This window comes from Nicotiana sylvestris, chromosome 9, assembly GCF_000393655.2.
Source record: "Nicotiana sylvestris chromosome 9, ASM39365v2, whole genome shotgun sequence".
Lineage (NCBI taxonomy): Eukaryota > Viridiplantae > Streptophyta > Magnoliopsida > Solanales > Solanaceae > Nicotiana > Nicotiana sylvestris.
Window position 1 is genome coordinate 136514353 of NC_091065.1, and position 12647 is coordinate 136526999.

Consider the following 12647-nt stretch of genomic DNA (forward strand, 5'->3'; position numbering starts at 1 on the left):
CTGAATTGGTAAATTAGTGTTAGAGGAATCTCGTTTTAAGATCTTACCAAGTCAAGAGTGGTTTTGACTAATAATGGTATTGATGTGTTCATTTTTTCTTTATTTTTTTGGTTTTTGTCTCTCTTCTCTCTGTTTTTGGGTTTGGACAACTTTTTGAATGGTCTTCTAGCCCCTTGACTGGTTAGATCTTTTAACGAGATTCCTCAATAACACTAATTTACCAACTATTTAGGCTCAGTCAAGGGGCTAGAAAACCATTCACAAAGTTGACCAAACCCAAAAACAGAAAAAAGAGAGACAAAGACCAAAAAAATAAAGAAAAAACGAACACCTCAAAATCATTATTAGTCAAAACCACTCTTAGACCTGGTACGATCTTATAATGAGATTCCTTGATAATACTACCAAATCACACGAGTGTTACTGGTCGGAATGTAGATTTTGATCCATAACCAAAAACAAAGACCATAAAGAAATCGCCTGTGCAAGAAATTTGGAAATTAACAGCAACAACTGCTGTGCATCAATGTCAAACTAGGTGGGGTCAGCTATCCAAATCCTCAATATGCATTTCGCCCAAGTTGGACCCATTTCAGTCCAATATTTTATATTTTGTCTTTAAAGACAAACTAGGGGTTCTCTAACACTAAAGGCCATCTTCATTTTTTCTTCGAAAGGAGAGTTGTGTTATTTTCATCTGTGTGTCACTTCCTAAGGCATAATAACGGACATATATTTCCTTTTGTAATGTTCTAAGGATGTGAGGAGTGGGAGTTATGAATATTTTACTTCTGTTAGTCTTTTGTCTTGTAATGGGGAAAAATCTCAGCCCCTGCAAAAGGATAGGCGAGCCCTATGGAGAAAACTGAAAAATAAAATGTGGTTAGGGGAAGCCGTGTTGATGTTGACTGGGTGCTATTGGCATGGTGTCTTCCTTATCTCTTGTAAATCATTTTATCTTCTACCTATTACCTATTTATTTAACTCATTGAATCGTTCTCTTTGCCTGTTTCTGAAATTTCAGCATTACGAAGGTGATGTTTCAAATCTAGAGTTGTACTTCGTCATTGTCAACAATGAGTATGGGGAGCAAACTGAAGAGGAGCTGCTTCCTGGTGGGAAAAGCATACGTGTAACTAGTGAGAATGTCATCACCTTTATTCATCTTGTCGCCAACCATCGTTTAAACTTTCAGGTTATTTAACTTTTGGTCTTGCTTCGTTTCCAGCCTGCACATTGCATACTACAATGTCTCTTTCAAGACATTTTACCTGTGGTGGGCCTCATATCCCTTTTAGAGTTGTTGCTTACTTTGTTTAATTGTGATGATCTAGATCCGTCAGCAAAGTTCTCATTTTCTGAGGGGCTTCCAACAGCTAATACAAAAGGAGTGGATTGACATGTTTAATGAACATGAACTTCAGGTGCTAGCATTTATACTTCTGTTACACATTACATGCTTTCACATCAGAACATTGTTGGTTGTATCATTTTATAAGAAGAAAACATAATAAACGACATTAGCTTGACTAAAATATATCCTGAGCATGCTATACCCTGTCAGCACTTGAAATTCAGGAAATTGCCTGTCCCATGCATCTCAACTGCTTATATATATCTTAACAAAGTAAACCAGGCCACCCTCCTTACTCATGATAGACTACTCTGGATGAAGCTACTTGTAGGGCTTTATGTAGTAAGGTTATTGGCAATTTGGCATTAGCTCAGCCATTTACGAAGAGCTAGTAAATGCCGTAGTCTGTCAAGAAATTTTGCTCAGAATAGAGGATTTGGTGGAAAAAGCCTGAGCAATTCTGAAAGAACAAGATTAGAAAAGAAGGATTTTCTAGATGCCTGAAAGATTTGAATTTCAAGCGCCAATATATTGAGAAATAGTTGTTCCTAATGCTGCCTAAGAAGATGAAAACGAAAGTTTGACATGCAAATTTCAGAATGAAAGGTAAACTGTATCCAAAAGCTAATATACAGAATCAGGAGAACTGCTGAAATTACTTGTCTGAAAGATGACATATCTGAAAAATTATCCAATGGGTGAAAACTGTTTTGGTGTTCTTTTGGTCTGGACTTCTAGTAGTTGTTATGTTCTTAATGAGTAAGAGATCTAGCTTTCTGCCTCTGACTTTTGGCCCTGTTTTCAGCTTCTTATTTCTGGATCACTTGATGGCATTGACATTGATGACCTTCGAGCTCATACCAATTATACAGGAGGTTACCATAAGGTGCTTTTGCTTTTTGTTTCACTTTCTTCCATCTCTTCTGTAAAGGGTCTCGTGATAATGGTTTCCCATTTGTTTAAATCTAACATGTCAGCAATGGGTTGTGTCCCTCATTTTCGCGAGGGAAATGCCTCGTGTTCCCACATGATAAATTATATCGTGTATGTTTCTCTAAAATTAGTGGCAGAAGTATATACCTTTAATTTCACTTTTTTATTCTATTATAAAAGAAAAAAGTTCTATTAGAATGGATAAAAGGCTCGGAGAAAGCATGGTGTGCATCAGGTTAGAAATAAATTAAGAGTAATGTTTGTTTTAAATCAAACAGTCTTGTGACTTCTGTTAAGGGGGACCTTAAAAACTTATTTTGAGTGGCTCCTCTAGTGGCAGTCATTATTTTCTTTACTATACTAGTTTTAGTGTACGTGCGTTGCACATATATGACGCGCAACAACAATAACAACAACAAACCCAGTGAATTCCCACAACCACAAGTGGGGTCTGGGAGGGTAAGATGTACGCATCCTTACCCCAGCAGAGAGGCTGTTTCCGATAGACTCTTGGCTAAAGAAAGGATGAAAAGAAGTAAAGGCAACAAGTAATAACAACAAGAAGATAAGAAGAGAAGAAAGAAGCCAAGATAACAATTAAATGCTAGGTAGTAGTAGCAATCTAAGAATAAAGAGATATCATAATAACAATAATGCTATCGAACTGAAGAGACACAGGGAAAACGCTCGGCTACCTACTACCTGACTACCCTAATTCTCGACCTCCATACCCTCCTATCAAAGGTCATGTGCTCAATAAGCTTCAGCTGCACCATGTCTCGCCTAGTCACCTCTCCCTAAGATTTCTTTGGCCTACCTTTACCCCTCCTCATGCCCACCAGGACTAACCTCTCACACCTCCTAACATGGGCTTTTCCTCTTAACATGCCAACTATCTCAACCTCGCCTCCCGCATCTTATCCTCTACGGAGGCCACACTTACCTTATCCCGAATAAATGCATTCTTAATCTTATCTAACCCGGTATGCCTACACATCCATCTCAATATTCTCATCTCAGCTACTTTCATCTTCTGGACATGAGAGTTCTTATCGGCCAACACTCTGCCCCATACAACATAGTTGGTCTAACTACTACTTTGTAGAACTTACCTTTAAGCTTTTGTGGCACATTCTTCTCACATAGAACACCGGAAGCGAGTTTCCACTTCATCCACCCTGCTCCGATACGATGCGTAACATCCTCATCAATCTCTCCATCCCCTTGTATTATAGACTAAAGGTACTTGAAACTTCCTCTCCAGGGAATGACTTGTGTATCAAGCCTCACATCCATGTTCGCTTCCTGGGTAACGTGAATGAACTTGCACTCCAAGTACTCCGTCTTAGTCCTGCTCAGCTTGAAACCTTTAGGCTCGAGTCTGTCTTCAAACCTCCAGTATCTCGTTAACACCATCCCGCGTCTCGTCAATCAGAGCTACATCATCCGCAAATAACATACACCATGGCAACTCCCTTGAATGTGTCGCGTCAATGCATCTATCACCAAGGAAAATAAAAACGGCCTAAGAGCTAATCCCTGATGCAGCCCCATCACAACCGGGAAGTGGTCTCCTCCTCCTATCCTCACCCATGTCTTAGCTCCCTCATATGTCCTTAATCACCCTAATATAAGCTACATGCACACCTTTAGCCTCCAAACACCTCCATGAAACCTCTCTCAGGACTTTGTCGTATGCTTACTCTAGGTCAATGAACACCATTTGCAAGTCCTCCTTCATTGTCCTATACTGCTCCACCAATCTCCTCACCAGATGAATGGCTTCCGTAGTCAAACGACCCGACATGAAACCGAACTGGTTCTCGAAAATAGACACACTTCTCCTTACCCTCCCTTTTACCACCCTCCCACAAACTTTCATCGTATGGCTTAGCAACTTGATATACCCCTATAGTTGTTGCAATTGTGGATATCAACCTTGTTCTTAGACAACGGAAATCGTACTCCACCTCCATTCTTCACATCTTCTTTGTGCTAAAAGTGATGTTAAATAACCTAGAGAGCCATTCCATGCTACCTTACCCACACTCTTTGGATTTCGTCTGGCCCAGTCGTTCTACCCCTACTCATCCTACGCATCGCTCCTTCGACCTCTCCCACTCTTATACGCCTACAGTACCCAAAATCCCAACGACTCCCGGAGTTCTCCAAATCACCCAGCTCAATGTTCCTACCCCCCCCCCCCCAATTCAAGAGTTTATGGAAGTATGGTTGTCATCTCCGCCTAATTTGTGCCTCATACATCAAAACTCTACCACCCTCGTCTTTTATACACCTCCCCTTATCCAGATCACTGCGGCGTTTGAACGTCTGCATGAAGAGCTTGGGGAGAAAGGCGGGGATAAGAAGATGTACAGGCTGGCCAAAGTGAGAGAAAGTAAGGCCCGTGATCAATAATAAATTGTATACAAGAACAAATTTTATGAAATAGCAATTGACATTAAAATATATACAACATTTATTTAAATGGAAAAAATAAATTTTGCTACAAGGTCGGGTAGTTGAATTAAATAATTGGATATCTTCTAAACCTGCAATTTGCAAAGATAAACAATTAGTAATAAGTTAGTTATGTAGCACTTGTAGTTATAGGTATTTTATGGTATGAGATTATAATATCAATATGTTATATTGTTGCATCTCACCTAATATCTCTTCATAGACGAATTTCTTGGTGTATGTACCTTTTGTCGCTTCGGTTGCTCTATCATGACCAAAACTCTTGTCATTGACACTATAATTCATCCTATAAGTTCAATATGCAGTTGCCTATGTGAGAAAACATGTGCAGCAAGTACAGTAAGTATTGTTTGACCATATGCTTTATATGTCATCGAAAAATTGATATGAATAAATATTTACCTTAACCGAGCATATTTGATGTTAAAAAAAGATAGCATTCCGGAGATGCATGCATAATAAAAAAGAATTTAGTTAGCCAAATTACAATATTTCTCATGGTGCAACTTGATTAGCCACAGAAAAAAGCAGAATTAAGCACACCAATCAACTACAACAACAACAATTCCAGTAATCCCACAATCAGGGTCTGGGAAGGGCGGCGTGTGTGCAGACCTTACCCCTACCTTGTGAGGGTACTTAGAAACTTTACTATCAATTTGAAAATGTTGACTTCTAAATGTGAGAATAGCACGAGAAAATATATTATTATTGATATTAGTTCATTTACTATAATATAAGAAGTCCTATTTATATCTACATTCTATATAATACATACTACTACTATTCCGATGTGGGAGACTATACAAACTACTATACATACTAGCGCTCTAACACTCTCCCTCAAGCCGGTGCATATAAGTCATATGTACCGAGCTTGCAGATGTAACTAATATAAGGATCGGTGAAGAACTTGGTGAAAATATCTGCAAGCTGATCATTTGACTTTACAAACTTTGTAACTTAAGCTCGTCACTGCTGGCTAACGGGAGAAAAGATCTTCGGAGATATTGTTATAAAATTTGTGAAGTCAAACAGCTTAGAGATATTTTCACCAAGTCCCTCACTGGTCCTCATATTACTTACATATGTAACAAGGTCGGTACATATGATTTATATGCACCAGCTTGAGGGAGAGTGTTAGAGCGTTAGTATGTATAGTAGTTTGTATAGTCTCCCACATTGTAGAGAAGGGTTTAGTTCTATGTAAACACCGTATATAAATAGGGCTAATGTAAGACTCAAATGAATACAAGAAATTCTTTCTTCCCATGTCTTGAACTCTCACACTTTCCAACTCACTGGATAAGTCAAATCATGAGTCCATAACCTTGCACTACATAGAGGAGAAGAAAACTCCGTCTCGTTTATGGTGTTCTGAAAGAGAACAATCTTAAACATTCTACTGTAGCACAGTCAACAATGCCCCCCTCTATAGAATCTTGACCAAAAATCAATAAGTAATAATTAAAAAGTCTCTAAGTTAGGAGCGGCAAAATCTCCTCGAACAGTCCTTATATTGTTTGTGATAGATCGCTTGCGAAAGAGTAATGCAAAAAACAAATGAGTATCATTCTTCTTCCTATAGATGATGAAACTATTAATGCTTGATTTTAGGGTCTTCTCGACTATATTAGGTCATGGATGATTCTTCTGATAGGTCTAGGTCATGTTTGATTGGGTTTTAAGCTGCTCATGTACCTTGGAATAAAGCTAGACTCTAAATATCAAGAAGCTGAGCATAAAAAACAATCGTTTAGGTTAATGAGCTATATTGTTGTTTCATCAGACAAATGCTTTCAGAATTTTTTATATTTTGAAGTATGTCCTTTTGCTGTTGCATGGCTAACTGAAGTACTCACAGGAACATTACATTGTCGATATGTTCTGGGAGGTTGTGAAAAGCTTTTCTCTGGAAAATCAGAGGAAATTTTTGAAGTAAGTATTACCTTCTCATATGTTTCTGATTCACTGTTGTTCGGTAACAGGGAACTGCTAATACTGCTAAAGCTAATCTGGTTTAAATGGCCCATAGGATATAATTTAAGTGACTTGATATTAGGATGAAATAAGATGTCTTGCACTTTATGTGTTTCTTTGCTGCCATCTTTAAACATGATGTTGTGGTAAATAGTATGTCCCTACCTGGTAAACATGAATTTGGGAAGTGAATTGGCATTTCTTTATTACTTTGAGTAAAGTGCTTTGATTGTTCTTCATCTGATGGATTTCTGTCTCTGAGGTCTGAAAGGTTTGTTTTAATTGCAGTATTTTGGTGCTTCTTTGGTACTGTGAGTATTGTCCTTACATTTTTCAATCAATGGATCTTTAACTCAGATGCCTGAAAAGGTTGCTTAATTTTTACAAGATCACCCACTGTATAGCCACTGTTGTTAACTTGAGAAGACGTCCTTAATTGAAATAGCTGAGTATGCTAACACAAAAGGGGTGGAAGGGGAACATGTGGTTTTTTGGTCCTTTTTCCTCTCTTATAATATCTTCTCAGATTTTCTTGTGTTTTTGTCCGAAGTAAACTGTCCGTAATGTAAAAATTTTATTGTTTCCATATGTCCGATTGAATAATTAGTCGGATGTACAAAAGTTTGAATTGGTTGAGTTTTTGCGAGGAAAGGTTTTTGGTAGGAAAAGATGACTTAAGTGTGCCAGCAGTGACGAGCTTAATGTGATTGGTTCATGAAAATTACTTAGGAAAAGATCCATGTGGATTTTCTATGAATTCTTCTGTTTTTGCTCACTCTCTTTGGACCAAGTCTGTGGAAACTATTAACGATTGAAGATGTGGATTGTTTCCTGGACAATGAATGATGCCTGCAAACACGTAGGTTTTCTTTGAAGCTGAGAAAAAGAAGAATGCTGATTATGGATACAAAAGATATTTGCCCAAAAGAAATAAGTGGATGGCACCATTATGTCTTCCTCTATGAGATTCTCTTAGTTTCTCATTATATCTTGTGAATGATCTGTTTTCTGAATAGCATCTTTAGGAATAGGCAGCTGTTGTTTTTGATAATATCTTTGGCATTAAATAACCTTCTTTAGTACTCCTTTTTCCTTCTTTCTGGATACCCATGGGTTCACTATATTTTTGTTTTGGAATAAGCAAAGCATCTGCTTAAATGATCGTTAGTGCATTTAACCAGCTTGACTTGTCTTTTGAATAGAACTTTAGTTTTCCACTTAAATGTGTTGATCCTACCTCCTGGACTTCAGCATCTCCTAGAGAGCAGAAATGGATATGTATGAAAATGACTTATCTCATAGTATCTATGCTGTAGCATCTTTGGACCCCTAACGGGGAAAAGATGTATTCGAGCTGTGTCAGAAATTTTCAAAACGCACTATGAAATGTTTATCATAATGTTCTGTAGGAGTTCAATGAACAATGTAACATTTCCCTTTTGGGTCCAGGTTTGTGACAGGGTGTTCACGAGGACCCTTGCTTGGATTTAGATATTTGGAGCCTTTGTTCTGCATACAAAGGTTGGATTAACTCTTTTATATGATGTCTGTGTTCCAAGCGTTTACTCAATTTGGTTTCCAATCCTTTTTTTCTTCTGATTTTTGCCTTCCGATTAGAGCGGGCGGGAATGCTTCCGAAGAAGCTCTTGATCGATTGCCGACATCAGCTACTTGCATGAATCTTTTAAAGCTTCCACCATATAGAAGGTTAGCCCTGTTCCGGTGACATCTATTGTCGTTACATTTATGCAACTTCAAAAGCAAAAGAAATAAGTATGTAGTTGGAGTGGTATCGACTTCAAATAAGTAGTTTCTTTGATATGGTGCTTCTAACTAAACTGCTGTTAGTGTACATGCTTATTTATTCTTTATCACGGAAAAGACTGCTAGTAACCGTTATTTCCTTTATGATGCAGCAAGGAGCAGATGGAGCAGAAATTGTTATATGCCATAAATGCTGATGCTGGTTTTGATTTAAGCTGATGGATTGTGTGCATAATTTTGGAACATCCAACTAATACCTGAAGCAGCTTTAGTTCTTCACCGGCAGCATAAAGGCGAAAAATGAATGGTACAATTTGTTCATCACTATCGTAGTCTACTGGTAAAGAAACTGCTAATCGTTGAATAGTCAGAAGCACGTGTAAATAAGAATCCATGACTCTGCCCCTTGACTAGATGTGCGCATACATAAACCCAGGTGCATTGTATATCATCCTTTGGGAAGTAAAAATGGAATGCGTGCTATACATACATCTGAAGCTCATTGGATACAGAGGTTGTAATTCAAAATTAGTGTGAAACCTGGGGAAGCTTATATGTTATGATGATGTTAGTTTTCGGAAGTTTTGTATTCATTGTACAAGTTAATGCAGCAACATTTTCACGAGGGATCCAACTCCAGCTATTTGTTGTCCTTGAACAGATCTTACTTGTATAGTAATAAATATATTTCTTCCCTATATGTATAATAACTTATGTTTAAGGAAAGGAAAATATCTTTGCTCAAATGATGGTAGGGATGGGATTTAGCTGCTTAAAACTCTACTATGTGCACCAACATGATTGAAAAATAACATTGGTTTCATGCTTTGTTAAGGCTACCAAATGTCACTCGTGTATGAGATGCAGTACACTGAGCATGACCAATAGTTACGCGTTTTTTTTTTGCTAAATGTTTTAGTAGTTACGCGTTAGTGATATATCCTCCCCCATAGAATAATTCATTCTCAACTAGAATCCGATGCATTTTCTATCCAACAAATAATATTCCCAAAAAAACACTTCAATAATTTTTTGGATCTTTCTCTCTTTTTAGTCACCAGACCAACTTGACAGGGCTTAGTCGAAAACATGAGGACAAGAAGGACAAATACTCTTTTTTTTAGAACTACTTTCAGATCTTGATTTCAAGAACTCGGTTAGAACAACACATAAACTTTTACCTGATACTAACCTTTATGATCCGAGATACAAATAATATTGAAATGTAAAACAATAACAATTCAAAGTAAAAATAAAGATGAATTTTGATCAAACGTAACGAAAAATATGGATAGGCAAATAGAGAAGAAATCTAAAATCCTACATGAACATTTCAGGCAACAACCGATGCACTAACGTTATCGTCTCCAAAGAAGGCGAAATTGAACCCCAAATGTAAGTTAACGAGTAGACGATTACCCTAAAGAATTTCCAATTATTGAAAATTGGTAATTCGACGTTGAATATGAAACAAGAGATCCTAATTCTCTCTTATACGGTCCTCCAATCTCAAGTATGAAAGCAACCTAGGGTATTAAATTTATACTCCCATTTTTGAATTCCTACTACGAGTGGCGCAATTGCATGGTGGTTGGCGCAATAGCGCTGAACATTTCGTTTTGGCTCATGAACATTTTGGCTCCTAGTGAAAGTTCCCGCGTTTGGCAAAATTGTACGGGGTTCGCGCTATTATGCAACACCTTCTAAACGATCTTCACTCAGCCACTTGTTCCAAGCAATCTTCAAGCTTCTAAATATGGTAATCTTTGCATGAATCATCAAATTAATTATCTCTCCAAACATCTTCTGATTCACGCTTGAAGATTATGCAACTTCCTAATGTGCAATCCTTCGATGTTCTTAGACTTGCAACGTGTCAATGGTCCACGAAATAATTCGAGATTATTCGCATGCTCTATTTTGTTGGTCTATCCAGGATAATATCAACATGTCTGAATATCAATATAACGATCATCAACATTTAGAAAGTTAAACAACTTCAACAAACCATAAAATAGTTTTAAAAGCCATACAAGGCGTCAATATAGCCATAAAGGCCTTAAACAACCTTAAAGGTGTCAAATATTTAGAACTTTTCAAGTACACTTTATTTATGTCAAATTATGCTACTTACAATATTTAAAAAAAAAAAAAAACTCCAAGAGCGTTAAGAAAGAAATTTCAATATTCAAACATGCACCAAGTCTCATGGTCAACATTCCAATCGTTCAACAAATATGGTGAATCAAGCACCCGCTCGTCCCCATATATAAGCACTTTGGAAGCATGAATTTTAGAAACTAATTAGAAGGTTAAATCTCAACTTACCCAGACCTTAAGTATGATTCTGGCCTTCTCAACCCAATAGTACAATCCAAGAGTGACAATCTACATATATTAGGGTTTAATCATAACAAATAAAGCGTAACAAGTTCAATTCATCAAGATTGAAGTAGGCCCTATGTGACGACCCGGCCAGTCGTCTCATGAGTTACCGCTTCTTTTCCCCTATTTATGCTTTTTATTGCTTTGTTTATCGGTTCTATATGTGATCGGGTTGGTTGGCTCGGGTTCGGAAAGTTTTTGGTAAGGTTTGAGACACTTAGTCTCTTTTGAGGAAGCTTAAGTTGGAAAAGTCAACCGGATGCTGACTTATGTATTAGAGGGCTCGGATGTGATTTCCTATGATTCAGATAGCTTCGGGAGGCAATTTTGGGCTTAGGAGTGTGATCGGAATGTGTTTTGGAGGTCCGGAGTAGATTTAGGCTTGAATTGGTGAAATTGGATTTTTGGCGTTTTCCGGTTGATATGTGAGATTTTGATATAGGGGTCGGAATGGAATTCCGGGAGTTGCAGTAGTTTTGTTGTGTCATTTGGGACGTGTGTGCAAAATATTAGGTCATTCGAACGTGCTTTGGTAGACTTTTTGATCAAAAGCATAATTTAGAAGATTTTGGAATTCTTAGGCTTGAATCCGATGCGAATTTGGTGTTTTGATGTTGTTTTGAGCGTTACGAAGGTTGGAACAAGTTTGAATGATGTTATGGGGTATGTTGGCATGTTTGGTTGAGGTCCCGGGGGGCCTCAGGTGAGTTTCGGGTGGTCAATCGGACCATTTCATGTTTTGGAAAAATGCAGAAAACTGCTGGTCGGTGTTGCAGAGAAATGACCTTCGCGTTCGCGAGTAGGCCCTCGCGTTCACGAAGGGTTAGCAGATGAGATTGAGGATTTAGCCTTCGCGTTCGAGAAGGGAGGCTTCACGTTCGCGAATGGCTGGGATCTTGTGCATCGCGTTCGCGAGGGAGGCTTCGCGTTCGCGTAGAGGAAGTTGAGCAGCTAGGGTTCAGGTGGAATTGTTCATTGCGTTCGCGGGAAAGGGAGCGCGTTCGCGAAGGTTGGGCTGAGGAACCATCGTGTTTGCGAGGGACTGGTCGCGTTCGCGTAAGAGGAAATTTGGTCAAAGTTGGATTGTGCTTCGCGAATGCGAGGCGTAGGCCGTGTTCACAAAAAAGGTTTGGAGGCCTGGGCAGAATGTTTAAATAACCATCTTGTCCGCAATTTTGGGGTTAACTTCCACCATTTTTGAGCGATTTTGGAGCTTTTTGAAGAGTATTGAAGAGGGATTCAAGGGGAAATACTTGGAGGTAAGATTTATGGACTTAATACTCGATTCTTATGTGAATTCTACCTAATTAATCATGGAATTTAAGCCTAATATTGAAGAACTATGACTTGTAATTGGAGATCTAGAATTTGGGATTTGAGGGGTCATTTGTGGTTGGATTTTGATGCTTTTGGTATGAATGAACTCGGGGAGTGATAAGGAGTCCATTGATGTAATTTTTATTGGAATCCGAGACGTGGGCCCGGGGGTCGGGCTTGGCCAATTTCGGGACTTGTGTTGTAATTTGATTTCTTTCCAGTGGGCTTTGTTCCCTTAGCACTGATTTTGGTTAGATTTGGAGCATCCGGAGGCCAATTCAAGGGGCAAAGGCATCGCGAACTAGAGATTTGGACCGGGTAAAGGTGAGTAATGATTGTAAATGTTGTCCTGAGGGTATGGAACCCCAGATTGCACATCGTTATGCTATATTGAGGTGACTCACACTCTAGATGACGAGCGTGGGGTCGTGCA

The 12647-nt window shown here is 38.5% G+C and overlaps 1 protein-coding gene across 3 annotated transcripts in view; it reads left to right on the forward strand.

Annotated features, from left to right (window-relative positions):
- LOC104228329 (E3 ubiquitin-protein ligase UPL6) overlaps positions 1-9258 on the forward strand; it is a 69297-nt gene extending 60039 nt beyond the window's left edge. For all 3 annotated transcript variants that reach the window (XM_070155794.1, XM_070155795.1, XM_070155796.1), the window contains 7 exons: positions 1025-1195; positions 1335-1424; positions 2160-2240; positions 6633-6706; positions 8198-8269; positions 8366-8455; positions 8665-9258. In XM_070155794.1, coding sequence (XP_070011895.1) covers positions 1025-1195; positions 1335-1424; positions 2160-2240; positions 6633-6706; positions 8198-8269; positions 8366-8455; positions 8665-8731 — 645 coding nt within the window. In that variant the 3' untranslated portion in view covers positions 8732-9258. The remainder of the gene's footprint in view (positions 1-1024; positions 1196-1334; positions 1425-2159; positions 2241-6632; positions 6707-8197; positions 8270-8365; positions 8456-8664) is intronic.
- Positions 9259-12647: the final 3389 nt, after the last annotated feature.